The sequence below is a fragment of the Labrus bergylta genome, chromosome 19 (genome assembly GCF_963930695.1).
Source record: "Labrus bergylta chromosome 19, fLabBer1.1, whole genome shotgun sequence".
NCBI classification, from domain to species: Eukaryota; Metazoa; Chordata; class Actinopteri; order Labriformes; family Labridae; genus Labrus; species Labrus bergylta.
This window is the reverse complement of record NC_089213.1, coordinates 5,327,254-5,352,019: the sequence shown is the minus strand read 5'-3', so window position 1 is coordinate 5,352,019 and position 24,766 is coordinate 5,327,254. Positions and strand designations below refer to the sequence as shown.

The 24,766-nt window shown below is 40.8% G+C and overlaps 2 protein-coding genes across 5 annotated transcripts; one reads left to right on the top strand and one right to left on the bottom strand.

Annotated features, from left to right (window-relative positions):
• ak2 (adenylate kinase 2) lies at window positions 1-12,375 on the bottom strand. Of its 3 annotated transcripts, none has more exons than XR_010664758.1 (7): window positions 12,167-12,375; window positions 9,783-9,908; window positions 8,067-8,177; window positions 7,046-7,140; window positions 5,120-5,192; window positions 2,479-3,126; window positions 1-235 (listed from the first exon to the last, which is right to left on the bottom strand). XR_010664758.1 is itself a non-coding variant. In XM_020647232.3 (7 exons), the coding sequence occupies exons 1-7, from the start codon at window positions 12,263-12,265 to the stop codon at window positions 221-223; spliced, it is 750 nt and encodes a 249-aa protein (XP_020502888.1). In that variant the 5' UTR covers window positions 12,266-12,375; the 3' UTR covers window positions 1-220. The 3 variants fall into 3 exon arrangements, 2 of the variants coding, with proteins under 2 accessions (XP_020502888.1, XP_020502889.1); XM_020647232.3 differs by having other exon boundaries at window positions 2,896-3,126; XM_020647233.3 differs by having other exon boundaries at window positions 2,907-3,126.
• A 2,663-nt stretch (window positions 12,376-15,038) lies between these two features.
• Window positions 15,039-22,702, top strand: LOC109994082 (CD209 antigen-like protein C). 2 transcript variants are annotated; one of them, XM_029279950.2, is made up of 8 exons: window positions 15,039-15,196; window positions 15,443-15,523; window positions 17,874-17,981; window positions 19,186-19,263; window positions 19,991-20,047; window positions 20,231-20,382; window positions 20,495-20,619; window positions 22,128-22,702. In XM_029279950.2, the coding sequence occupies exons 1-8, from the start codon at window positions 15,133-15,135 to the stop codon at window positions 22,315-22,317; spliced, it is 855 nt and encodes a 284-aa protein (XP_029135783.2). In that variant the 5' UTR covers window positions 15,039-15,132; the 3' UTR covers window positions 22,318-22,702. The 2 variants fall into 2 exon arrangements, with proteins under 2 accessions (XP_029135783.2, XP_029135782.2); XM_029279949.2 differs by having other exon boundaries at window positions 19,186-19,284.
• Window positions 22,703-24,766: the final 2,064 nt, after the last annotated feature.

Below are 24,766 nucleotides of genomic sequence, written 5' to 3'. Positions count from 1 at the left end.
TAATTTAGGAAAGCTTGGGATTTATTAGAAGGGGAAACATGAGGAGGAATATCATAATTTTTTACAAATTAGAGCCCCACAGCATCGCACAATTATCCTCATCTTATAAAGTCTCAGGATCTCCCCCACTTTGAAATCCCCTCCCCTCCCCTCCGTCTGTCCACCCACCCGACATCTTTCCCCAGCTCCAAATCCTCCGCCCCGGTGGGAATGGAGCTGCTCAGGATTCAACCAGCTGGAAGAAAAAGGGAGAGAGGGGGAGAGAAGTTTGGTGTGAGTGAAAGAGAAACCACGACTCTAAATATTTCTGTGGTGATTTAAATGCTGGACTCTTTAGAGGGAAGGACAGAAACATTATTCCCATCCATCTCCCGAGTGCATTAGGCCAGCGCTGGCGTTCACATTCATAAGTCACATTTGTTTAGGTGTCGACAAAACCACTCTGCATGATTCAATTCTAAATCTTTACATTCACAGCGTTAAAAGGGGAACCAGAGATCATCGAGCACAGCTGAGAATATTGAAGGAAATTTAGCATGAAATTGTCTGGTTGAGCTGAATGAAGGGAAATCTGCCCGCTGGGACTGCTCAACATCTGCTATTGTTTTTCATCACAACAACCCCCGAGAGCACAGAGACACATCAGCATGCAGGGGAAAGTGCAGGTGACACAGTCTGCATGCGAGATATTTCCACTCAACACAAACACCAGGTGACTACAGAAAGGAAAATCATAGGTCAAGGACACACAAAAGGATTCAAGGACACACCCTCCAGAGAGCGACGTCACAGTGTTCAGAGGCCGAGTGAATCATAAAAAACAAGACATGACTTCTGTGTACAAGTTAAGATTATTATTTTTACACAACTCCTTTTGTCCCAGTGAGAGGAAATCAAATGTTTTGAAGGGAGAATTAGGTCAAGCCGATGGATCATAAAGGAGGTGGTAAGGAGGACACCTCAGGGAGATCCACAAACAAAAGCCTGAATCAAAAACATTTCCGTGAGGGGAAATTTCTCTGAAGGTTTCAGCGACCAACATCCTTCAGCTCGACTCTTTGATCCCGCTCACTTCACACGAAGCGCTGACGTCTGAGACGCTGCCGAGCAACCAGACGAATCCACGCACGAGACGCAGACTGCAACTTTTGATATCAGAGACAAAGAACAATGTTTGTCACTTCTGTGAGAAAGGATGCCTGATCCGACAGGCCTCTGAATACTTATGTGATGAACACATTTCCTTAATTTTTAAATAAACACAAACTTCACATTCAGTAAACGGGGACTTCCCAAGAAACGCTACAAAAGCTGCTTTTTTTTTTTCCTAACACAGCTCATTAATAAATCCTGTTGTCTTTTATATTGATAAAAAAAAAAAAAAAAAAACTTAACACAATGCTTTTAGGCAACTGGAGTTAAAATAAGCATCTTTGATGATTTTGTCTGAGTTATGGGGCAGCAGTAGCTCAGTCAGTAGGGTTTGAGGTTGGGAACCAGAGGGTAGTCAGTTCAAGTCTCGGTGTTGACCAAGTCTGGGAAGGTGCCAGTTCACTTCCTGAGCACTGCCCAGGCACCTTGAGCAAGACACCTCAATTTGACCTTGATTTTTTCCTGCCAGGATCCTTGTCAAATTTTCCACGTTTAGTCGGGGTGAGCTGATGTGAAAACGCAGCAGGAAAAAAGTCATGAGACTCCAGCAGCAGGGAGCGGGAGGGAAGAGTTAAGACGCTCCCCTCCAAGAAAACTGGCGGTCAGCTGACACTTATTTAAAACAAGGATGTAGACGCCCGTTTACAGCTGACTTAAAACATTTGAACAAATATTCTTTCATCACTGATACTTTTAAATCTGGACCGAAATGTTCCCGCTTCTTTTTTAAACGATCTTTCTGTATTTTAGTTTCTGCTCTTTTTATTTGATGTTCTCTTCAATGTCTCTCTCTTTAAATGTCATGATGTTTGAAGCACTTTGAAATGCCTGCATAAATGTGATATATTAGTATATTTATATTTTGCCAATATGACTGACACTCCTTCGTTTAAACTGTGGATCTAATAACACGTAGCATTGTTATGAAGGTAAATATTATCATGACAGTGCCGCACTCTGCTTCACCTGCTATTGGACATCACGGCTGCAGTGACCTGAAAGTGTGAATATGCAAACTTTTGAATATTTTCGGGGGCAGGCTGTCCGGCATTGTTGGTTTTTTCCATCGCTGTGGGAGCAGGAGGACGCTGCAATGGCTTAGCTATGTTGGGACAAAATAGCACGCGATTAAAAATAATTCATGCATTCAAAAACGTTATTATCCCGAGATTAACACAGTCACGCTGCCAGCCTTAGTTTCTACCTCTGAGGAAGGAAAGATGGAGGAACTGTATCTAATGTGACAAACAGGAGGAACATTCTGTGATGAGAATCAGAGCGTGAGGGAGAGAAAAGGGCAAAGTCATCGATTAAACAAGAGCAAACCTGTCCAGCGAAGGCAAACAAATCTGCAACAAACATCTTCTGATGAAAAGCATCTCTTTAAGACGTGAAGAGGAGAAATCAGTCAGAAGTTTAAAAAGTCATTTCTACAGGAGCGGCAGCAAAGACCTCAGCACCGGTTTGTTTTGTTGTTATCGTTCACTTCTAAAGTGCTTGTTCTGTCACACTTGATGTTGTGATGCTTTTAATCCGTTCTGTTTCTACAACAGGGATCACACTGGTTGATTATTGTGAACTCTCCTCCACACTGACGCTCCGTCTTCACCGCTAACCGCTGACAAAGTTACATTTTGTTGCCGCTGTGACACTTGATCGACTCTTGTATAACCTCCACCCGTGATAGAAGGAAGAACCCGTCGAAGGGAAAAGATGAAAAGAAGGGTTTTAAATGAAGAGCACTTGATCTTTACAGGCGGTGGCGCGCGCCGGGATTTCCGTGGCGGCGGTGAAGGCAGCTACGATGGAGGCGAAGACGACATTTGGACTCTTGGCGGCGTCGACGGCCGTGTGCAGGCCCCGCGCTCTGTAGTACTCCACCAGAGGGACGGTCTGATGGTGGTAGGCGGTCAGGCGGGAATGCAGCGTCGTCTCGTTGTCGTCGCTGCGGCGGATGAGCGGCTCACCTGTCAGCTGAGAGAAGACAAGAGGGGAGAAAACACATGAGGAGGGCGAGGAATACACACGCTGAGGGAACATTAAGGTATGCGATACATTTTTACACATTGAGCTCATCAATGTTTACTTATGGAAACCTGATCAGTTGTCATGGCAACAGTCTCACTTTCCTTCTCTTGTACAACTTCCTAGTTGCTGCACTGAAATCTTTTTGTGTCAGTTTAAGGGGCTATATTTAACTTTCAGAAATACTGCGTCTGCAGTGACACCGCAAGGTCGTTAGGCGAACTGCACCAGTAACCTGTTGCTCGCTCTCCCTCGCGTGCTCGTCATACGTGCTCGTACGTACACAAACGAGCATCATCATCATCGGGCGTGAAACACTGGAGTAGTCATACACATGTGAAAGTCTGTGAAGGAGTCTGTGTGTCTGTATTCATGTATGCTCCATCCTACAAACGACAGTCTCGGCAGGCACTGGCTGAGAGCAGGAGTGTGTGATGAGTTTGTCCGCCTTTGGGAGCTCCTAGAGCGGATAGAAGTGTGTGGAAGGCGGCCTCTGGCTGTAGCGGGAGTGTGTGCTGAGTTTGTATTGTTGATCTGTGTAAGCGGAGCAGAGGGAGGAGGACGTTGAGAACGTGCATTAAATGTCACTTCCTGGAGCTTTTGCGAAAAATACGACCCGAGGAAAAATTTTATACAAGCAACACAGATAGACAGTGAACATCTACTTTTTCACATCAGTTAACCGTTAGCTTATTAATGGGCGATAAAAAAACGATTTATACATGTAAAAAGTTACATATAGCCCCTTTAACTAAATAAAAAAGCTTCTGGAAACAACACCTTTGATTCTTCTCTTCTTTTTTTTTTTTTTTTTTTTTTTTAAATCAGATTTTTTTGTTGCTTTTTTTGCAGCTTCGTTTTCCAACATATAAGTAAAGCATTACGTAGGGAAACTCAGCCTTATAAATTATGGGGTTATTGTGCAGCCATGTGGATTTACAATCTGCAGCATTCATAAACAGCAGCATGACAGAAACACCTGACCTCATCATACCATTTATAAAATGTGTACATTGCAGTTTCATCTACCTACAGCTCAGCATCTGTTTTCTTTTCATCTACAACATCTGTTGTGACTACACGTACGGCTGAAAGTCACCAGTTAGCAAGGTCATCCCTTTAAACCGAAACACCGGCGGGTCACTGATCAGGACTGAACAGGCTGAAAACAAGCGGCAACCTCCAGTGTTGAAAAATTAAGCAAATGACGAAGTTCCAAAAAAGAAAAAAGGCATTCCTCGAGGTGTTTGTTTGAGGCTGACTGCAAGAGCAGTAACTTGATAGCTTCATCGTCTGTCTGCACTAATCTATGAATTAGCAGAAGCGGTTTGTAAAGTATCTTTACTCTGTCGTGTTTTAGCATGTTGTGTGGAAAGTCTTCTGCGTCACTTCATTAAACTCTGCAGCCGCCTGAAGGCAGCAGACACACACGCTGATGAATCTGCAGCGTCTGATTGGAGAAGCACCTCAGCACAGCGCCAGGCTGACAGACGCATGCTGCTCTTAATTCAGTTGATGATCATCTACACAACGGCCTCGTTCGTTTAATGTACGACCTTAACTGTGCTTTATTTAATTCAGTGTAATTATTTCCCCGTGGGCGACGGCATTGGCTGATCTTTACACAACAATGGAGGATAAACTGATCTGTCATCCCCTCGTAAAAGCCTTTAATCACACTTAAAGGCCATGATAGACATGAAGGAAATCATACCATAAGTCGAACAATCTGAATTTCAGATTTTTAAAATACTCTGAGTAAATCTTCTCTTTTATAATCAAACTGGGTGTAACGAGATGAATCAGAGTGAAAAGTTATAAGTCCAAATAAGTCAGAGTCATTTGTCTCAAAGTGGCTGATTGTCACCAATGTCCAGTCTGGAAATGATTTCAGGTAGGAGGCAGTTAAGCCTCTAAGTGGGTTGATAGTGAAACTACTTACATCATCCTTCATGGGCTCTTTGGGGGGGTTGAACTCCTCGTGGTAGGATCGTCCACTCGGCTGATGAATTAGTCTGGGGAAACGGAGGGGAGACGGTGAGCGGGGTGGCACAAGGACGGGAAAGAAATCAAGAGCAAGAGGAGGAGGAGGACAGATGAGGGTTAGGCAGCCGCAGTGACTCACTAACTACTTCACCGTCCTTTTTCACAGCCCACATGCCCCCCCTTGTCCTACTTGGGCCTGAAAAGGCAGCAGCCGGCCTCCGCCTCCTCACAAAGGACCCCCACAGACAGCGAGATGGCTGCTTCCAAACTAACTGCGCCTTTTATTCACCGCAGTGTTGGATAATGTAGAATTGTTATTGTGGATAAAGAGGACCAGCAGCGTGCTGAAATAACAAACACCACAAACAAGCAGCAAAGTGTTCAGATGGTTCAGTTCTGCCTGGTTGATGTGTGGGTCAGCGTCAAACGAGAGCACAGCGTGTTGTTGTAGTCAATCGTTTCAGAGCAGTTATGTAAAATAATGATTTGTTGCACAGTGGGTGCAGAGGAGCTGAGAACATGGAAATGTACCAGAACACAACCAGACGCAGCCAATTAAGTTGTTAAACTTTCTCTTTTCTTCACTTCTCTTTTTTTTGGCCACAACCTGTAGAGCTTACATAAGTGAACCAGCGCCAGGTCACACCAGAAAAGTAGAACAGAGAAAATAATCAGCGCTGGAAGATGAAGAGAAAACATGCAGGTTGTCGGACCCGGTTCGTTTCAGTCCAGTCAAATAAAAACACACAGAGGAACCTGGATTTCCTCTTTGTGCAGAACATTATTCAGAACTGAGCTGAAGACAGGAGGACACAAGCCTCAACTACTGGAGGGATGTCTACGTACACCTGCACAATAAATCACAACTTAATTATTATCTCAATGTGAGGATTTGCAATAACCACAAAAGTCTGAATTAATCCCAATAATTACGTTATTTTAAAAAATGTAAACAATAGAGCCGGCGGTTCAATTTGTGATTGTTTGAGCAGAGGGGGAAAAAAAGTCCAAAAAAACATTTGGGTGAAGAAATGTCCAGGGAGACGAGGACAACATGTGTTGTGTATTCTTCTTGTGAAAACCTGGAGGTCAGATTGTAACCGTCAGATGCATGACAGCTGTCTGTCCTGCGGCCGGTCACCACTACAGTCCTCCAATTACTGTCCTTTCATGTCTATCTACATTATTGTAGTCACACTTCAATTCAATTCAAAATAAAAGCCTGAATATTTTTATTAAATTGCGAAATATGGAATTTTAAAGACGTGATTAACGACTGAAATTTTGCGGTTAATTGTTTGACAGCCCTAATATTAATATTAGGTTTATACATTAATGTGCATTATTCTATAACTTATTTTAGTGTGCGTCACTAACGTCTTTAATCTTTCTGCGTTTCTGCTCTCTTGTAGCGTTCTGAAATGTTTCACTGGATACTCTGAGCTTTATTGATGATTGCAACGATTATCCTCCCTCTCTCTGCCATAAAACGTACCTGGGCGGCCCGCTGGAGTCCATTCTAGGTTTGGGAAACATTGTTCTGATATTCAAACTCTTCCATGTTTTTTTGGGTTTTTTTTTTGCACCTCTTCAAGGACTGAATGTTTGACCTTCCAGCAGCAGACGCTCTCGACTGCCTTCGAGGCACCGTCTCTGTTAATCGCATGATTTCACGCTTCACTTCTCTCCCAACACTATCTCACTGTCCCCACACTCTTCTGTTCACATCTATCTACCTGCCCAGGTGGATTCAACGTGCAGACTGAGTGAGGAGATTCTCGGCCAAAAGAAAAATCACCAGCCGGGAAAACCAAAACCCAGTGGGAAATAGAACAGCTTGACTCTTTTTCTCTGGTGCTGAATAATTCATTCTCGGTCCTACCTGCCACAGATCCTGCGGACCAACAGAGAGTCATCGACGGCGAACTCGATCACAGAGTCCAGCTGCTCGCGCCTCTTGTCCAACAAGTCGTCCAGCTGTGAAGGAGACAAACACAAGAAGAGTCCAATATTAGTCACGACCGGAATCTACTGCTCCATCACAAAATGTCCTCGACTCTTTCATTTCCTGAAACTTTTCTCCAATATGATGACTCAGTCTAAATATCTAGCTCAGTGTTTAAAATGTTAAAGGTCCAATCTGGAAGATTGACTGACTGAAATGATAAAGTGATCTTACTATCTGATCAGACATTAAGGAAACATGCTCTGTTGAAGTGCTGGCTTCTCTGACAACAATGCAGCAGCCAGTATGTCCTCCTTCTAACTTTACATTCTGCTTCTGAATGCTCTGGATTTGTTTGGACCAGAGAAGTTAGGCGGTTTTAAAGCACCCCCACATGGCCGTTTTGGACACCCCTCGGTTTGCCAGAAATGAGACCAGTTAACAGGTGAGACCAACAAGTGTTGCAGCGATGGAAGCGGGCAAGAGAAGTGGTTCAGATAGAAGTGATTGTACCCGACCTAAAAAGCCTCTGCATGTTTCTAACAAGCTCCACGAGCAGAAACGTGCTCAAACTAAGATCAATATTGGAGATTCTTTTGAAAAATGGAGAGAGGTTAGAACACAGAAAGGTTTACAGAGCGATGCAGAGCTGGATAAACACTGAAGCTTCAGTGTCCACCACATGGTGACCTGTGTGAGCATGGACTCTAGAGAGGAGGGGGCGGGGGGAGACAGCTCTCTACAATGTTTTGAATATGGACTGCAGTACCCATTTTAAACACTAGGTGTCAGAGTTACATGTTGCTGCTTTAGATAAAATACTGTTATCAAAAGCTCTCAAATACAAAATTTAGTTATCAGGAGCTACAAGTTATCAAAGTTAAGTTGAATCTTGACATTAAAAAAAAAAACTATTTAACAGGTGATAGAAAGCAACAGCATCAAATTGAATCCTCACCATCTCTGCCTGTTTGACTGTGCGAGGGAATCCATCCAGCAGGAAGCCGTTCCTGCAGGCCGACGTGTCGAGGTTCTTCTCTATGAGCTCCACGACCATCTCATCGCTGACCTGCAGGCAAACAAAGCTCATCCTCTGATTGGTCTATATTTACACTCAAATCTGCCACATCCTGCACAGCAACAGCTCCGTTCAGGAACCACATGAAGAGTGTCAACAATGCCGAAGTCCCGTTTACACAACCTGTTCAAGGAGGTGAAGAGTTACATCTTTGTTCTGCAGGGTTGTTCTGCATAACACAATTATTTCTGTTACGTGTAATACACAGAAATCTTCCCAAATATTAATAAAAGACGTCTTATGTAAAAACAGAAATATGGCGGATGAGGACAGGGTTTGTTAGTGGTTGTAGGCGATGTAGAGGAGGTGAGTTTTTAGGGATTTCTTGAAGGTGGAGAGTGAGGAGGAGTCTGTGATGTTTTATGGAAGTAAGTTCCAGAGGGTGGGAGCAGCAATGGAGAAGGCCCTGTCACCCCATGGACCGGTGGTTGGGGGGGGGGGGGGACCTGATAGTGTAGCTTGGTGCCAGTGGGGGAGCTCAGATAGGTACGGGAGAGAAGCCAGGTTATAGGGGGCTTGAAGGTGATAATAAGGACTTTGAAGTGGATATGCTAGGGGATGGGGAGCCGGCAGAGGTTATGAAGTCAATAATCTGTAGAACAAACTTCCTCTAGTTTGTAAACATTTTTAAAGAGCATCTTCTGTTGCTTCTGATGCTGCTGAAGTTGTAAGAGGAATGACCTCCTTCTAGGGATGTAATACCTGGTTCACGATACGATTCTCTCACAAATTATTTTACAAAATGAGACTGTAGAGAAATGATGACTGATAAAGATTCCTTTAGGGGCTGCAAACCCGCTCGGCAGTGTGGTTTGGCCTTTTAATGGTTTTTTTTCTCACTACAAAGGGGAGGTGATTGGAGCTTCTCGTTGTTTTATCGATTAAATACTGCATCATGTTGGTCGTGCTATTTGTGTAGTTCTCTGTCTTCATGCAATATTTGTACACAGCTTTTGTCTTGTCTGTTATCTTCTAACCTCTTTCATTTTCTGTCTTGGGGGAAGCCCAAATGCTTCCACACCTCCGATTTAGAAGACAGTGGTGGGTCTTAAATTTCTAAATCTTGCTCTGCAGCTGCTGACGCTCACCATATTACTGCGATTAATTTCTCACGAGTACCGATGTGAAGCTTGACACCTTTGAATCAATTCATCACAATTTTACAATTAATCTTTACATCCCTACTTCCATTTATTGCAATACTGCACATGGCAACATGTTATTATCCTGCCAGTAGTAAAGGTCAATAAATTATTCAGAGGTTTAAATGATTCAGTAGTTTGACGTTTAGTACCATTTGCTTTACCGGATTCTGATGTAATTATTTTATTTAGAGGTTTACTTTTCTGCACACACAGCTGGAGAATGAAAGGGAATTGATTGCTGTCCTACAAAAGGTTGCTCAGCATGTTTGTGTTTTTCTGCATCCTGGGAGGCCATCTTAGTAACAAATGTCAATAAAGACAATTGAAACCTTAGAAATAAGTCATGTGGGACTGAACATGAAGCGCTGTGATGTCAACACGGAGCGTGAGAGAGGACAGAGGGGTCAGAGAAAGAAAAATACACACAGATCATGAATAGCAGCAGAGTTACCAGTTTTCCGGCGTCCATGGTCTTCTTTAGTCTCTTGCCGAGCTCGGAGCCCGAAGCCACCATGGCTCTCAGCATGTCCCCGGTGGCCAGGTGGCACACACAGTACTTTTCTGCTAGCCGAGGGGCCTGCAGGGAGAAGGAGACAACATTGTTATGAAAAATCACCGTTTAATGAGTCGAGTTTTACATGATCACCTCGTACCAACAGACTAATGAAGACAAGTTTGGGTGTGGATTTTAACTTTTTCTGCACACTGCTCAGTCAGAGAGTCAACCACCTGCACTGCTGGCCTGCAGAAAAGCCGCCTGTGAGACCGAAGAGTTTTCAGCAGAGGAGAATATTATTTGCCTACAGTTATTCACCAAAGAAAAAAAAAAGAATAGTCCTGCGGGCCAATCAGGTCCTCTTCTGTGAAACAGACTTATGACATCAGCTTATGTACCCTTTAATGTAGTCAATCAAGGTGAGTGTTTTCATCTAAAGTCATCTTTACTGTCAGTGTTGCCATACATACTGGACATACAGAAAAATTGTACAAATAAAGTAATAAGATAATGTGCAAAAAGGTGTGCATTCAAAACTAAAGCAAAAACAACAAATGTGCATCGACTTGAAGTGGATATAAATGTATAAAAGGCACTTATCCAGTCAAAAGCTGGTGCTGCAGTGTATTATTTAAAGTCCTTTAAAGTGACAGATGTTCCTGGTTGCTGATAAGGGTTCAGACAGTACATGTGCAACGTGTCTGATGCTTAAGGGCGACAACAAGAGAAGGAGACGAGTAAAAGATCTTTTTAGAGTAATAAGTTACAGGTAGGTTAGTGATTTAAGAACCCTTACACTAAAGCAACATGATGTATATTTTGCATTAAAACAGCAGCTTCATAATGATTTTGAAGGTTAAATGAGATGTAACAAGGGGAGTGGTGACTCTTGCATTTCCACTCTGCACCATGAATGCATGTTCTTTCTTGCTCTACATGAATATGGCTGAGTGGGTGTAATCATCTGAATTGTTGTTCAACTGGGTTTTTAAAAGCAAAAGAGAAATGATGAGCTCTTCAGAAGGACTTGACCTCTGTCTACACTCCTCTTTACTACACGGAAACTGTCCTTGGATGATAGTTTATAGGTTTAAGAACAGTGCAAAAGAAAAAACAATTCCATTTGATACTGGTGTTAAAATTCAGAAAAATACACAACATGCTAACCAGTATTTAAATAAGGAACGGTGAACCCCCTTCAGCTCATACAAGACTAGCTGCTCCACCAGATGCACTGGTTCTTCCAGAAAAAGTTCCCTCTTAAAATCCACTTGAACTTTGGGACAATGCTGCAATGATAAATCAAAGTCACTGTTGGTATTCTGGTCTCAGACTTTTCACCTAGTTTTCCATGCACGGACTGCGTGATGCAGCACCAGCATAGAATAACTACACTATGACAAATATAGAAAGGGATTACATGACTCTAACTCTCGTGACATTTTTTTACATTATTATATAATAAACCCATTAACTGTTGAATATGGAAGTACTGAAGCTGTGCATCCCAATTGTCTTACATTGCTGAGTGTATCCTAGTGTCAGACGCAGGAACAATTTCCCTCTTGAATTAATGAAATGTATATTATCCTAATTATAAAAAACAGAACTCAAGCACCCAGTAGAAGTAGAATCAGGAAAACACACAACACACTTCTTGAGAGATGTTTAAACCTTTTCAGCTGGTCTTACCACTTTTACTTTTGATTTCATGTTATATTATTTAAAAAGGGTCTTTGTGTTTTATATTTGTTTGTTTGCACAGCTGGTCTACTTTTTTTTTGTTTTATTTCGAAATGCACTTTATAAACAGATTTGGTTTAAGTGAGATAAAGTTTTTATGAAAACATGACAGTTGATAATTGAATCGTTAGTTAGGAGAAACAAATATGTCCTGATTATTTTTATTATTAATTCAGACTTTAAGAAATCGCACATTTTTATTGGAAACTTATACAGACGTATTAAATCAGCTTTAAAATTGACAATAACAACAACTGTGCTGCTGCTTATAATAAAATAAATAGATGAAAAAATCTATTTCTCAGTGTTTTTATGTTGTAACTTCGTGAATAAATGTGATTAATAATGAATAAATGCTGCATACGAATTGCTAGAAATGTAATTTACAAGCAGTAAACTTCACACACAAACCGACAATTATCTAATATAATCTCATCTGAACAGACATGTGTTGTGTTTTCCTGGGAGTGGACGCTAGCTGAGTTAGCCTAGCATCAGTACCGACCATGCGCTTTAAAGCTGCTGTTAAGGCTAGCAGCTAACAGCTAGCAGCTAACAGGTAGCTTCATTAGCTTGGCTGGGACTCTCTCGCTCACCTGAGTGCCCTTCCCGGCTCCGGGGGGTCCGAGCAGGATGGCGCGGATACCGTCCTGCACATCGGCTATAGCCTCCTTCAGCTGCGTGCTAGGAGCCATGTCTGGAACGGGACACCGGCAGGGCAGAAACTTTGATAAAGTCTGTCGGTGTCGTCCTGGTGACACTTCAGGCGAGTTGGCCCGGAAAGGAAATTCCGCCGCCTCTTTTTTTTCTGTTTTTTTTAAGCAATGAGGATTAAACCCCGCCCACTACTTGGTTACCTCGCGTTTGATTGGCCGTCAAACTGTTCTGTCAATCATTCTGTGCGGTGATTGGATAATAATCTATAACGCCTCATTGTGTAACATCCGAAAAGGGTTTTAGCCCAAAAGCTTTTCATTCACGAACTGAAATTCTCCAAATCAATTTTTTTTTTTTACCATATCTACCTTTAATAATTGTAATAATTTTATTATTTATCAATCATTAATTAATCATTAATATTTTTTAAATGTTATTAATTAACTTGTTTAATATTGTTTTTGGTGATATCTTTGGGGGAAAAGCACCAATACAGTCATAAAACCATAAAAAAAATATTGTTGATCGTAGAAGTTTATGTGTGATCATAAAGGTTTATGATCATTCAAATTGGTTTAGGGCTCGCTTAAGGTTAATCTTCTGTGGAAAACTACAACCTCTGATGAAGGTCATGAGATAGTGGGGAGGGAGCTCAGCGTTATCTTGTTTCACTATGACAGTTCATTCTTATTAAAGCCTTAACTGGTCATGTCTCCAAAGTCTATAGTGACATCTTTTACCCCATTTTCTGTTATAAAGAGTCATGCAGGCTGTTCAACGTTTTATCCTTGTTATCTCGGTAACAGAGCTGGTGTTCTCATTACAATTTATTTATTTATTTAATTATCTTCAGATCACAAAGTGTATTCTTGTGATAAGCTGATGCATTTATTTTTTACCAGTGCTCTAAATGATCTAAAAAAAACTCAAAGCAATATTCAGTGTGATAGGCTAGATCACAACATGCCATGCTGACGCTGTCTACTCTTCTACTTCCATGTTTGTTTTGTTGTTTTGCAACTCTGGAGCTGCGAAACCGAAGTAGTCAAGACCTCAAGAAAACAAGCAGAGAGTCATTACAACGGCAAAACAGAGTAAATGTAAATGTGTGGTCACACGTGCACTCAGGCCTTCCATAGATTCTGGATGTTGGAAGTATTACAAAATAAATAGAGACATTAACAATAGAAAGAAAAAAGGGTTGAAGTGGGTCAAACAATGTGGAGGAATCAGGTGATCTTTAAGAACAAGGAACAGAAGTCAAATAGCTTATAAATACTGTGAATGAATGACTGTCCTGATTACAAAACAACGTTCAGACACATCCCTGTTTTTACAGGATTTCTAAAATTGCATCAGTGCGCCTCAGACTTTCAGTTTAGACTTCCAGCCTTCACAATGAACTATGTTTGTAATCATGACGGTCATAGTTATAGACACAAAATAGTCTTATAGAAAGGCATAGTAAGAGAACATTTGTACTTAAACCTTTTTTTCATAATATTCTTTTACCTAAAGTTAGGCAATCAACATTTTTTCTTTTCTTACAAACAGCAGGTGTGTGGCCTCCCAGTCTGGCTCAATGGTAGTGCAGTGGTTCTCAACTGGACAATGCCTGGAAATTCTTTTGTTGTTGCAAAAAGTCTATGATGCACAATCAAACCATGTTCGGCTCCTTGTTTATTTCACATTTTGATCCATCTGCGGTCCAAACTATAAAAATTGTCATTGAATAACTCTGAGTGGTTGAACATTTTTGGAATCTTGGGTCACTTAATTTCTTGTTAAAGAGGTGGTGGTGATGGGTCCTGAGACCAGATCAGTTGAGAACCACTGGTCTAGTGTGTGTGTGTTCTGAGTATTATGATGTTAAAAAAATACTTTTTACTCCCTAATTTTTTTAATTGTCATGTGTGAACCCAGCCTAGTGAATGAGATGTTTAAAGGGGTAATAGGTGAGAAGAACAGGGATAATGGCAGCTGTATGTTGAAGTAAAAAAATCTGGCGGCTGTAGCGCAGTTGGTAGAGTCGTCATCTCTCAACCGGAAGGTCGAGGGTTCAATCCAAACAAACACAGTGAGGTTGTTTTTGGATGTGGAGGCTGTAGCACCCTGAACGGCGCCCCGGACCCTCCCCTCAGACAAACGCTCACCCTCCTCTCCCTTCCATCCTGTCTCCCTCCTCCCCCCAGTGTCTGATTGGTTTGGAGGTAAGAAGAAAGACAGCTGACCCACCCTCCCTGTTTCTCTCTCCTTCCTCAATGTCACAGACATGTTAAACCCTTTTGTTTCTGAATAATTGAATGATGCAGTCCTGGATGTTCTTTACTAAAATCAGAAATGTTTGATCCCCAGCTCCTGCAGCAACATGTCTGATGTCACTCAGACACTTAACCCTGAATTGCTCCCGCTTCTTCGTCAGCGGCGTATGAATGGATTAGGAAAGGATTTATCTTTTTACCATTTTGTTTGTTTTTGGAAGGCATCACGTAACCTCCACTCCTTTTTCCTTATTCTCCTTTTGTTTGACAAGATTGTCAGCAAAGTTGGAAGGAGGCCGATGGAGTTTTATGTTTTATTAATATCTTCAACTTTATTCACAGTACAGATCTTTAAAAAGTAAAAAAAAAAACAACTCACAGCTTCCTCTATGAAAGCCTCAAACTTTAACCTCTCTCTGTCTCTCCATTGTGGCAGAACCAGGTGTTGGTTCTGCACTGAACAAAAAGGAACTGAAACATCATTTAAATACAAAAAAGGGCTATTAAAAAAAATGGATTTGCAGAACTAAACACCTCATTAAGCTCTCCCCACCAGTCGCGTCCATACAGGAAGGATATATGAACCTATTTGCACAACTTCTCTTCAGTTCTCTTTTAAACTCCTTGATGCTCACTGCGGTGAAATGCCTGAAGCTGAGGTGTTATACTCTGATGTGAAGTTCAAAAAACCAACGGATAAAGCCATCGGTAAGAGCTGAAGAACATTACATCTGTTTATTTATTAATTTAAATGTAATATTTCTATTTCTGAATCGTTACCATCTATTTCCCTCCTAGATTTTTCAGGAATGATACCAGATCTTTTCAAGAAATATTCTTACCACAGTGTGAAAGAGTGAAATTTGAAATGTGTGGTCTCCGATAATCCATTGTCATAATATGTTCTCACTAATTTATCTGCTTCTTTTTTGGTTTTTGTGTTTTGGTTTGCAGGGACAGCTTCTCCCTCGGAGGAAACCACATATGCTGAGGTGAAGATTGTAAAGAGTCCACAGCCGTCCTCAGAGCTGCCTGGTGGGTATACCCTCCATACATGTGGCGCGTGCACTAACCACTGCGCCACAGGTGCCCCAAAGTTTACTTTTATACAGCTCTATTTGTTTCCTGTCGTCAGCCTAACCCACAGATTAAAGTGGAATCATCATTTACAGTCTAGGATCTGATATCTGTCGATTTATATCTTTGGTGTACTTTATTTATTTTTCAGCTTTTTATGCCTTTTTATTTAGAGACAGGACAGAGTCAGTGGATAGAGTCAGAAATCGGGGATAGAGAGAGAGAGCAAGAGGAATGACATGCAGGAAATGAGCCACTGGTCAAATATCGAACCCGGGCTGCTCACTTGCAGGACTTTACAGCCTCTGTACATAGGGTGTGCGCACTAATCACTACGCTACCGGCGCCCAATTTATTTTTACATTTGAATTTAATGACTCATTTTTAATCTACCTTTTAGTGTCTTTGCTTTTTTTCTTCTCACTGCTCTTTTTTTTTTTTTTTAATTTGAATAATTAAAGAGTAAACGCAAAAGAGTAAAAAATGTTGAACTTTAATTTGAAATTATAATTCAGGGGCGTGTCCAGACTTTTTCCACTGGCTGCAAAAACAAGGAACAGACGATACAAAAAAACACTTTGACAAGGCTTTTAGTTTCCTGTTAGTCCGTTTTTTTCTGCGCTCTGACCCTTCCCTTTCTTCGCAGGCTGTGTTTAATAATAAGTTTCTAACAAGTGTGTGTGTGTGTGTGTGTGTGTGTGTGTGTGTGTGTGTGTGTGTGTGTGTGTGTGTGTGTGTGTGTGTGTGTGTGTGTGTGTGTGTGTGTGTGTGTGTGTGTGTGTGTGTGTGCGCGAACAGATGTGAAGATCTGTCTGTTGACAGTTTAACACGACAACTGTGAAGAGATTTGCTGGTTGATATGTGATATAATTAAACTTGAAGTTACAGCAGTGACAGGAACAGGAACAGCTCATCAAGTGAAGATGTGACTGTGTGAAATGTGAGCTGTGCTGTAAGAAAGAGTGTTTGCAGAAGTTCCTCACAAATACAAACAAAGGTTATGACAGCTTTGGGGCTGTTTGGGCGTGTGATTGTGCGGCGTTTCTAACCATTAAAAAAGTGCTGATGTTAGAGAAAAAAGTCTGCATAGTAAATAATCGTCCATTGAAAATGATCTGCACCTCAGTCTGCTGAAGCATCACTCTTTAAGTTCCCCCTCTGCAGAAATCGGGCCCCAGTTGGGCCCATCCAGTCAAAACAGTGCGGACACGCCCCTGACCCACATTTTCATTAATAACAACAGCTTTCTTTTTTTTTATGTAATTAAGTAAAAAATGCCGGATAGTCAAGAAATGCTGCCCTAATGTTTTCCTATCAAAATGTCTCCTGTGCTTCTTAGTCTCATGTACAAATGTGGACAGTCTTATGTTAAATTAAATGAACCGACTGGAACATTTTTGGCACCAAGTCCTGTTCATTTTACTTTATTTTCGAGCCATAATATAAAAAAGAACAAATTTAAGTCATTTGATTAAATTCACGCATTGATTATTTCAACTCCCTACTGGCAGGTCTTCCTACAGTCACTATCAAACCCCTGCAGATGATACAAAGCGTAGCAGCACGACTGGTCTTCAACCTTCCTAAAAGAGCACATGTCACTCCGCTGTTCATCTCCTTACACTGGCTCCCAGTTATTGCTCGCATCAAATTTAAAAGTCTGCTGCTCAGTGACAAAACGGCTCCTCCTTAACTAAACTCTAATCCAGGTCTACACTCCCTCCCGCCCACTACGCTCTGACAATGAAAGGCGTCTGATCCAACCTTCACAACAGGGTCCTAAGATGCTGACTAGACTCTTCTCCTCTGTCGCCCCCCGGTGGTGGAATGAACTTTCAAACTCCATTCGATCTGCAGAGTCTCTTTGCACCTTTAAGAAAAACCTAAAGACCCAGCTCTTTATGAACACCTACAACCTTAATGATAGTGATGGTAATGACGACGGTTTGGTTGGTTTCTACACTGATTAGAGCTCTCAGGAACTGCCATCAATGTTGTGCTTTGCCTCTGTTCACTTCCTGTCAGCACCCATGTGTCCAATCAGACTCAAAGCTGTTTGTTTGCACTTCCTGACGATGTTTCTTCGTTTCTAGATCCTTGTTTGTGTTGCACTTACTCTCTGATGTACGTCGCTTTGGAGAAAAGCGTCTGCTAAATGAATAAAAATGTATCATAGTAAAACAGGTCATGAATAGAATCAAACAGTTACTATTACTTACTAAGATACTATATTTACTTTAGCATCATTCGATTATCTTTCTTTCCTAATCCTCTGATCGTCCTCTCCCGTCTTTCTGCTGTTTCACAGGTTCTCAAGCTGCGTCACATGGACGACCAGGGGTCACATCGGAGAGAGTGGCCGTGGTGGTTCTGTCCGTACTTTTGGTAATCGCTGCTGCTGCTCTTGGATATACCAGTGAGTTTGTACATTTATTAAAACAACTAATTAACACAAACTCTGGTTGTTGTTGGGCTTTTAAAAAAAATACCAAACAAGTAGTGGCTTTGAGTTGATGAATGTCAGGCTTCTTTTTAAATATAACAAACGTATTTGTTTTTTTTAAAGGTTATATTTTTAGCTTTAGCCTTTATATCATAGGACTGATATATATATAGAGAAGTGCTCGTCCAACTGAGCTAAACCAGCCTCTCATTTCTCCGAGCTTTAAAATGCAAAATTATCAAAAGAAATTAGAAAAAGTAGCGAGTTTCACATTTGCAGTTTTAAAAAAAAAAGTATTTCTTGAGAGTATGCTCCTTGTAAATGTTCAGGAAATTGGCAACAAAAAATACAGACGGGGAAAATTATTCCCAGGATCCTTTGTTACCCAGCTCAATATTCTTCCAAGATTTTGTCCATGTTATCGGTCTGACGTCATACTCTTTCAAAAGTACCTCTTCAAATTTGGTCACTACCTTACCTTTACTGACAGGCGTCTACTAATTGCTTCTGTCGCTCTTGTTCTCTGAGGAATCAGCTAGTTAGTCCAATTTAGAGCACCTGGACCTGTTGCTATCAGGGCATTAAAGCCCAACCTCAGTGTGGCTCTCTCTCTCTCTCTCTCTCTCTCTATCTCTCTCTCTCTCTCTCTCTCTCTCTCTCTCTCTCTCTTTCTTTCTCTCTCTCCCTCTCTCTCTCTCTCATGCCACATGGACCAAACCATCTTCTGCACATTCTAGTCTTTGCTATATTTTGCGTCACATCATCCCACAGTCCATTATGGCCCATTATTACACAATGGTGGTCAGACAAAAGCCTAAGAAAGCCTCTAGAACAAAAAGATGGCCTAGCGGTTAGGTGGCGCCCCATAGTACGAAGGCTTTAGTCCTCCCAGCTGGCGGCTAAGGTTGGACTCCGACCTGCGGCTCCTTTCCTGCATGTCATTCCCCACTCTCTCTCCGGAGTTCCTACTCTACTGTCCTATCAAAAAAAAAAAGGCAAAAACAAATCTTTAAAAACGGACAGGTGAAATGTCTGGAGGAGTGTTCAACAGGTGAGCAGGTGGGCAGGTGAGGTCAGAGGGCATCTGTTAAGGCTCCACGTTTCTATTGCATGATGATATACTTTTATTAATGAGTGTTTATTTTCTCTTGACGACACTTTTTCCTTCTTTCATCAGCTTATCAAAACATGAAAACCACAGAACGTCTTGTGAGGCAGAAAGCCGAGTACGAGGCTCTGAAAAAAAACTGGACAGGTAAGCTCAACAAAGGTTCAGGTAAAAACTGGTTTTATTCAGACTTACACTTTCAGTTATCACGTCTTTATGAAATGTTTATTATTAACATTTGTCAAGTTTTCAACATTTTGCAATTTTTTGTTTGCTGATGACGCCGATGGTTCTGAAAAGGATTTAAAGGGGATATATTATGAAAAATCCACTTCTACAGTGTTTTTGAATATATATTTGAGTAACCTGAGTGTCTACCGACCCACAAAATGTGAAATAAATCCATCCAGTCCTTTGTTTGTGGTCTGCATAAGTCTTACAACACAGAGAAAAATGCTCTGTTTCAAATTTACTCTCCTTGTGACATCACAGTGGGATTCTGGTAAAAAAAATCCCCTCCCCTGATATCTCCACCCGTGGACTCCACCCCCAGCCTTAAGCAAAACTTTTGCTCAGGTCCTCCATTTTTATTCTTGCCACAGTGGAGTGATGTCGACGAGGAAAACTCAGGGGGGGACATATTGCATTTAAAGAGACACACACACCAAAACGGAGCGTTCTGAGAGAGCTGGTTTATACAGGGTCACAAACCTCCTCTGGTGCTTGATTCATGTTATATTTTGACCACAGCACAGATGTTTCATTTAGACCACAGGGGGACTGTTTGAAAAGGTGGAAAAGGGGGATAATATGTCCTCTTTAAAGACAAATACAGATATTAAAGTGTTACAATTTCGCTATTTTTCTTTCACAGAAAAAAAAGTTGAAGTTAAACCGTGCATCCCACAGCCACAGCCAACATGCCCAGGAAGTGAGTGTATTTCACCTTTAACCTCTCACACAGATTTGGATCCTCTCATGATGAGTTCACAAACTGACAGATTACACACGAGGTCGATCGTGTTCTGCACCCGTTAAATACTTCAAACCATGTCCTGCTGCGTCTTATCTAACGAACAACAACAGTTAACTGAAGTCTTTGATCTCTTTAAAGGTGGATCATGTTGGAAATGTGAAGACGGCTGGGAGCAGCATGGAGAGAAGTGTTATTCCTTCTCCACCAAAAAATCAACATGGAGTGAGAGCAGAGCTAAATGCAGACGAGGAAGAGGAGACCTGGTGAAGATAGACAGCACAGAGGAGCAGGTAAACACACTGCTGCAGGATCATGGAGCTCACTGGACCAGTTCTCTTTGTTTTATCACTTTCTAAAGAGTCTCTCATAATCTTTGTTTGTTGTATTTATTTTATTCCTCAGACATTCCTGGACATGAGACTGAGAGACATAATGGTGAAGGATGAGGACAAACTCTGGATCGGACTGACCGACTCAAAGGAAGAGGACACTTGGTTGTGGGTGGACGGATCTCCACTGAACTCAAGGTTTGACTGATTTTAGGGTCAAACGTACATTGTTCTGTCTCAACCCTTTACCAAAATATTTCACTTGAAAAAAAACTTGAAGTGACCATTTTTTTTTATACTTCTACAAAAAACAACAAGTTATTTGTACAACTACCCCTTCCTGAGCTATTCATTTGTCAATATTTGTTATTTAACCAGTTTTATAGATCCCAAGCACCAAATCAGTACCTGTCCCCACAGTCATGTAAAGAGGACAGGGGCAGTATTATGTACAATTATGTTTACATGACTAGTAGATGTTAATGACATAAAACAACAACATTTCAAGTAGATATTATAAAATATATAATGAAATTACTGGTCCCTTGGAGTCATGTCACTGTGTTTTAAAAAGTCCTTTATTTGGATATTAAATTAAAGTGATGACATCACCCTGTACCTCTTTCCTTCAGATCTATGAAGAAATGCCCAGGGTTAAGTCCTCTGTCGCTTTAATTTTCTCAATTTTCTCATGATTTCACATGCTTTTAGATGACGTCACTGGTGTGACCTCCTTTTTGGTCTGAGAAATGTCCAAAATAAGATTACAAATGGATTAAATATCATTATTTTATGAGTAGCATAGGCTATATAATATTTGAGAAGATTTGGTTTGGTGCACTTAGCAGCCATCTTGTAAAATGCATTTTTCTTGTCACTGGTGTTACTTAGGCTATGTGTAGCACCTGCAGTGACAATCAGTAAATAATGAACTTTTGGTCAGTGGTTTCACTAAAATGTTAATTTTCATCCTTGATTTTTATGCTAATTGCAAATTTTTGAATTGAAAATGTTGAAGAATGAAGAACTTTGGACTTATCAAAAAACAAATGACACATAACATATTTCCTGTTAATTAAGCGACATCACACCAGAGGGAGTGATGTGAATCGGTCGTAGGCACACGATAATCACAGCAGTGTTGAGATCCAGAACAACATCTCGACCTCGAGTGTGATGTTACTTTTATAAAACGGTTATAGAAGCTGAAAGAAGAAGTTAAAAATTAAAATCACCAACAGATTTTGTTGTAACTCCACCAACTCAACTTGTTCCACAATTTAACTGAAACTAGACTGTTGCCAAGCAACCCAAACATTCTACTGCCCTCTGTTTGTGTCCATGGTAACCACAGAGAAGCTACTTATTAGCATGATTATTTACTTTCAGGTTAAAAGAAATGAATGTTTTTATCATATAACCAGAGAAATAAGAGTGTGTTGTGTGATTCTGAGGTTTGAGATGATAAATAAAAACTTTGTCAGCTGTTAATTATTCTCTGTCTTGCTGCTGCAACGCCCGAATTTCCCCACTGGGGATCAATAAAGTAGGCCTATAATCTAATGTAAATACAAGTATTCAGAACTCCTGGCTGAGGCGGAGTGATACATGTTGTGAAAAGTCACCACCAATCAGATTTCTTTATCTGCATCAACTAACCAAGAGTTATCAGTTGTAACTACTTTTTTATGTTCTTTATCTCATAGTTTGGCTTTCTGGAGCAACGGCGAGCCGGACAACTGGGACAGAGATAACGCTGATGGGGAGGACTGTGTGAGGATGGGGGAGAAAGGAGGAGCTGTAAAACACAAGAGCTGGTTCGATCAATATTGTGAAATCCCTCATAGATATATTTGTGAGAAACCAGCAGAAACAGGAGAAATGAAGTGCACCTGAAGTACTTCAGCTGAAGTCTCACTCAGCTTTTTCAACATATCAGTCGGGAACATCGCTATGATGAACTATTTTTATCAGCTGAGCAATGTTGGTGGATTAAAATCAGTAAAATATTCTTAAAATATTTAAAGTGGCCCGGGTTAGAATCTCTCTCTCTCCCTGATTTCTGACTCTATCCACTGTCCTATCTCTTATTAAAGGCATTAAAAGATATCGCTTTGCACCGGGCTCGGGATAGGGGGGGAGACTGTGAATATCAGTGTGATGTTGTTAAAGAATGTTTTAAAAAAATGTATATGTTACTATCATGAACATTATGTTGTGTTCTACAGTGAAACCCTTGTTTTGGAAAAAATGAATTAAAATGAAATAATTTCAGGTTAAATGTATTCTTCATTCTTCTTATTTTGTAATCTCAAATTGTGTGTGTCTTTAAAGGTCACATATGCAAAATGGACTTGTACCATTTAGTCAGTTATGAGAAAAGTCCAAGTGGTTGTCATGATTAAATTGTTTGAATAGTTTCATACTTATTTGTTGCTGCGTGAATGTTACAGGAGAAACGCACACAGCTTTGGGGGGGAAAAAAGTTATTTCTCAGAAAATATCTAAAAATAATCTGTGAGCAGAAGAACAAACAGAGATAAAAATGATTTCAGATAAAGTGGGGTTTTTATAGAGTCGTAGTCTAAGGTCGTTTGTTCAGTTTAAAGTCTGCCTCATTTAGGAACATTTTCATAACCTGACACATCATGAAACCATAAAACAGATGATCAAATTAAGGTTTTGTTCGTTGTCGCTTTACTTCAGTACGTGCAGGCACGCTCCCTCGCTCTCCCTCGTCAATGCAGACTCTCTCTCTCTCTCTCTCTCTCTCTCTCTCTCTCTCTCTCTCTCTCTCGCTGAAGTTGTTGTAAATGTTTTAAAAGAGTAATACAGTAAAACTCAAAAGTCTATAGAGACATTTAGTCAGGCCCACAGAGTGAAAGCGTATTCTCTGAGAGTCTACCGACCCACAAAATGTGAAAATAAACCCATCCAGTCCTTTGTTTGAGGTCTGCATAAGTCTTACAACACAGAGAAAAATGTTCCGTTTCAAATTTGCTCTCCTTGTGATGTCACAGTGGGATTCTGGTAAAAAATAAATAAAAAAACCTCCCTCCCCTGGTATCTTCACCCATGGACTCCACTCCCAGCCTAGAGCAAAACTTTTTCGCAGGTCCGCCATTTTTATTCTCACTACAGAGGATTGATGTCTACCGGGAAAACTCAGGAGGGGCTCATTGCATTTAAAGAGACACACACACCAAAACGGAGCGTTCTGAGAGAGCTGGTTTATACAGGGTCACAAACCTCCTCTGGTGCTTGATTCATGTTATATTTTGACCAAAGCACAGCACAGATGTTTCATTTAGACCACAGGGGGACTGTTTGAAAAGGTGGAGGAGGGGGATAATATGTCCTCTTTAATACATGTGTTGGCTCGTTAGCACGAAAGCCTTCTGGGAAACATTTGGCTTCTGCATTCGATCAGAATTTGGAGCGGACTGAAAAAAAGCTTGTCAACAAGTTTTTGTCTGGGTCAAGGTAGCCTCATTTCTTTTTAGGCATCCGTGCACATCTACACATCTCATTAAAGTGGTTAACATAAGTTAAAATTATTTTAAGCTGATGGTTATAATTGTGCCTGACTTTAAGGGCAGCACCCTCAGTCCCCCTTACTTCCTACGCCTGAGTTTAATCTGTAAAACTACCAGGAAGCCGTCACCACCTCAACCCACTCTACATTGTTTGAATTTTACTTGAAATCAATAAAGTATCTATCTATCTATCTATCTATCTATCTCTATCTATCCATTGTAGAAAACATACAAAGACCACAAGGGGGCAGCATATCCAATCTTCTTTTATTAAAAGAAATCAGAATTGTTAATGTCAGATAGAGATGGGTGACTTTTATAACAAGTGGAGCCACTTCTCCTCAGTGCACTCCGGGTCACAGCGTGACAGAATAAAAAAAAGTTTGAATCCAGGACCACAGAAAGCAGAAACAATTATTCACAACTAACATGACAAAATATGTTTTTTGGGGAACTTTAAGATCACAGCTCCGCCCCAGAACACAATGTTGCAAACATTTAAGTGCAAACACCAAAGCTAAAGTCAAAATAAAACACAAAGATTAAATATTAAAGTGACAGAGCTCTGCAGATTTACAGCTTTATATAAAGTGGCTAAACTTAAAAACTGTTTGTGTTTATCTTTAAAAAATACACATAAAAATGTAACTTAGCTCTTAAAATATTTACAGATAAATAACAGATATATAAAATATTAAGATACATTTTTTTAAAGAAAGAAGATGTATTTGCAGCTCTTTGGTCTGTGTGTATGTACAGTTATATACAGATCTAATTAGTGCGGATGATGGTGCAGTGATGCTCTCTCT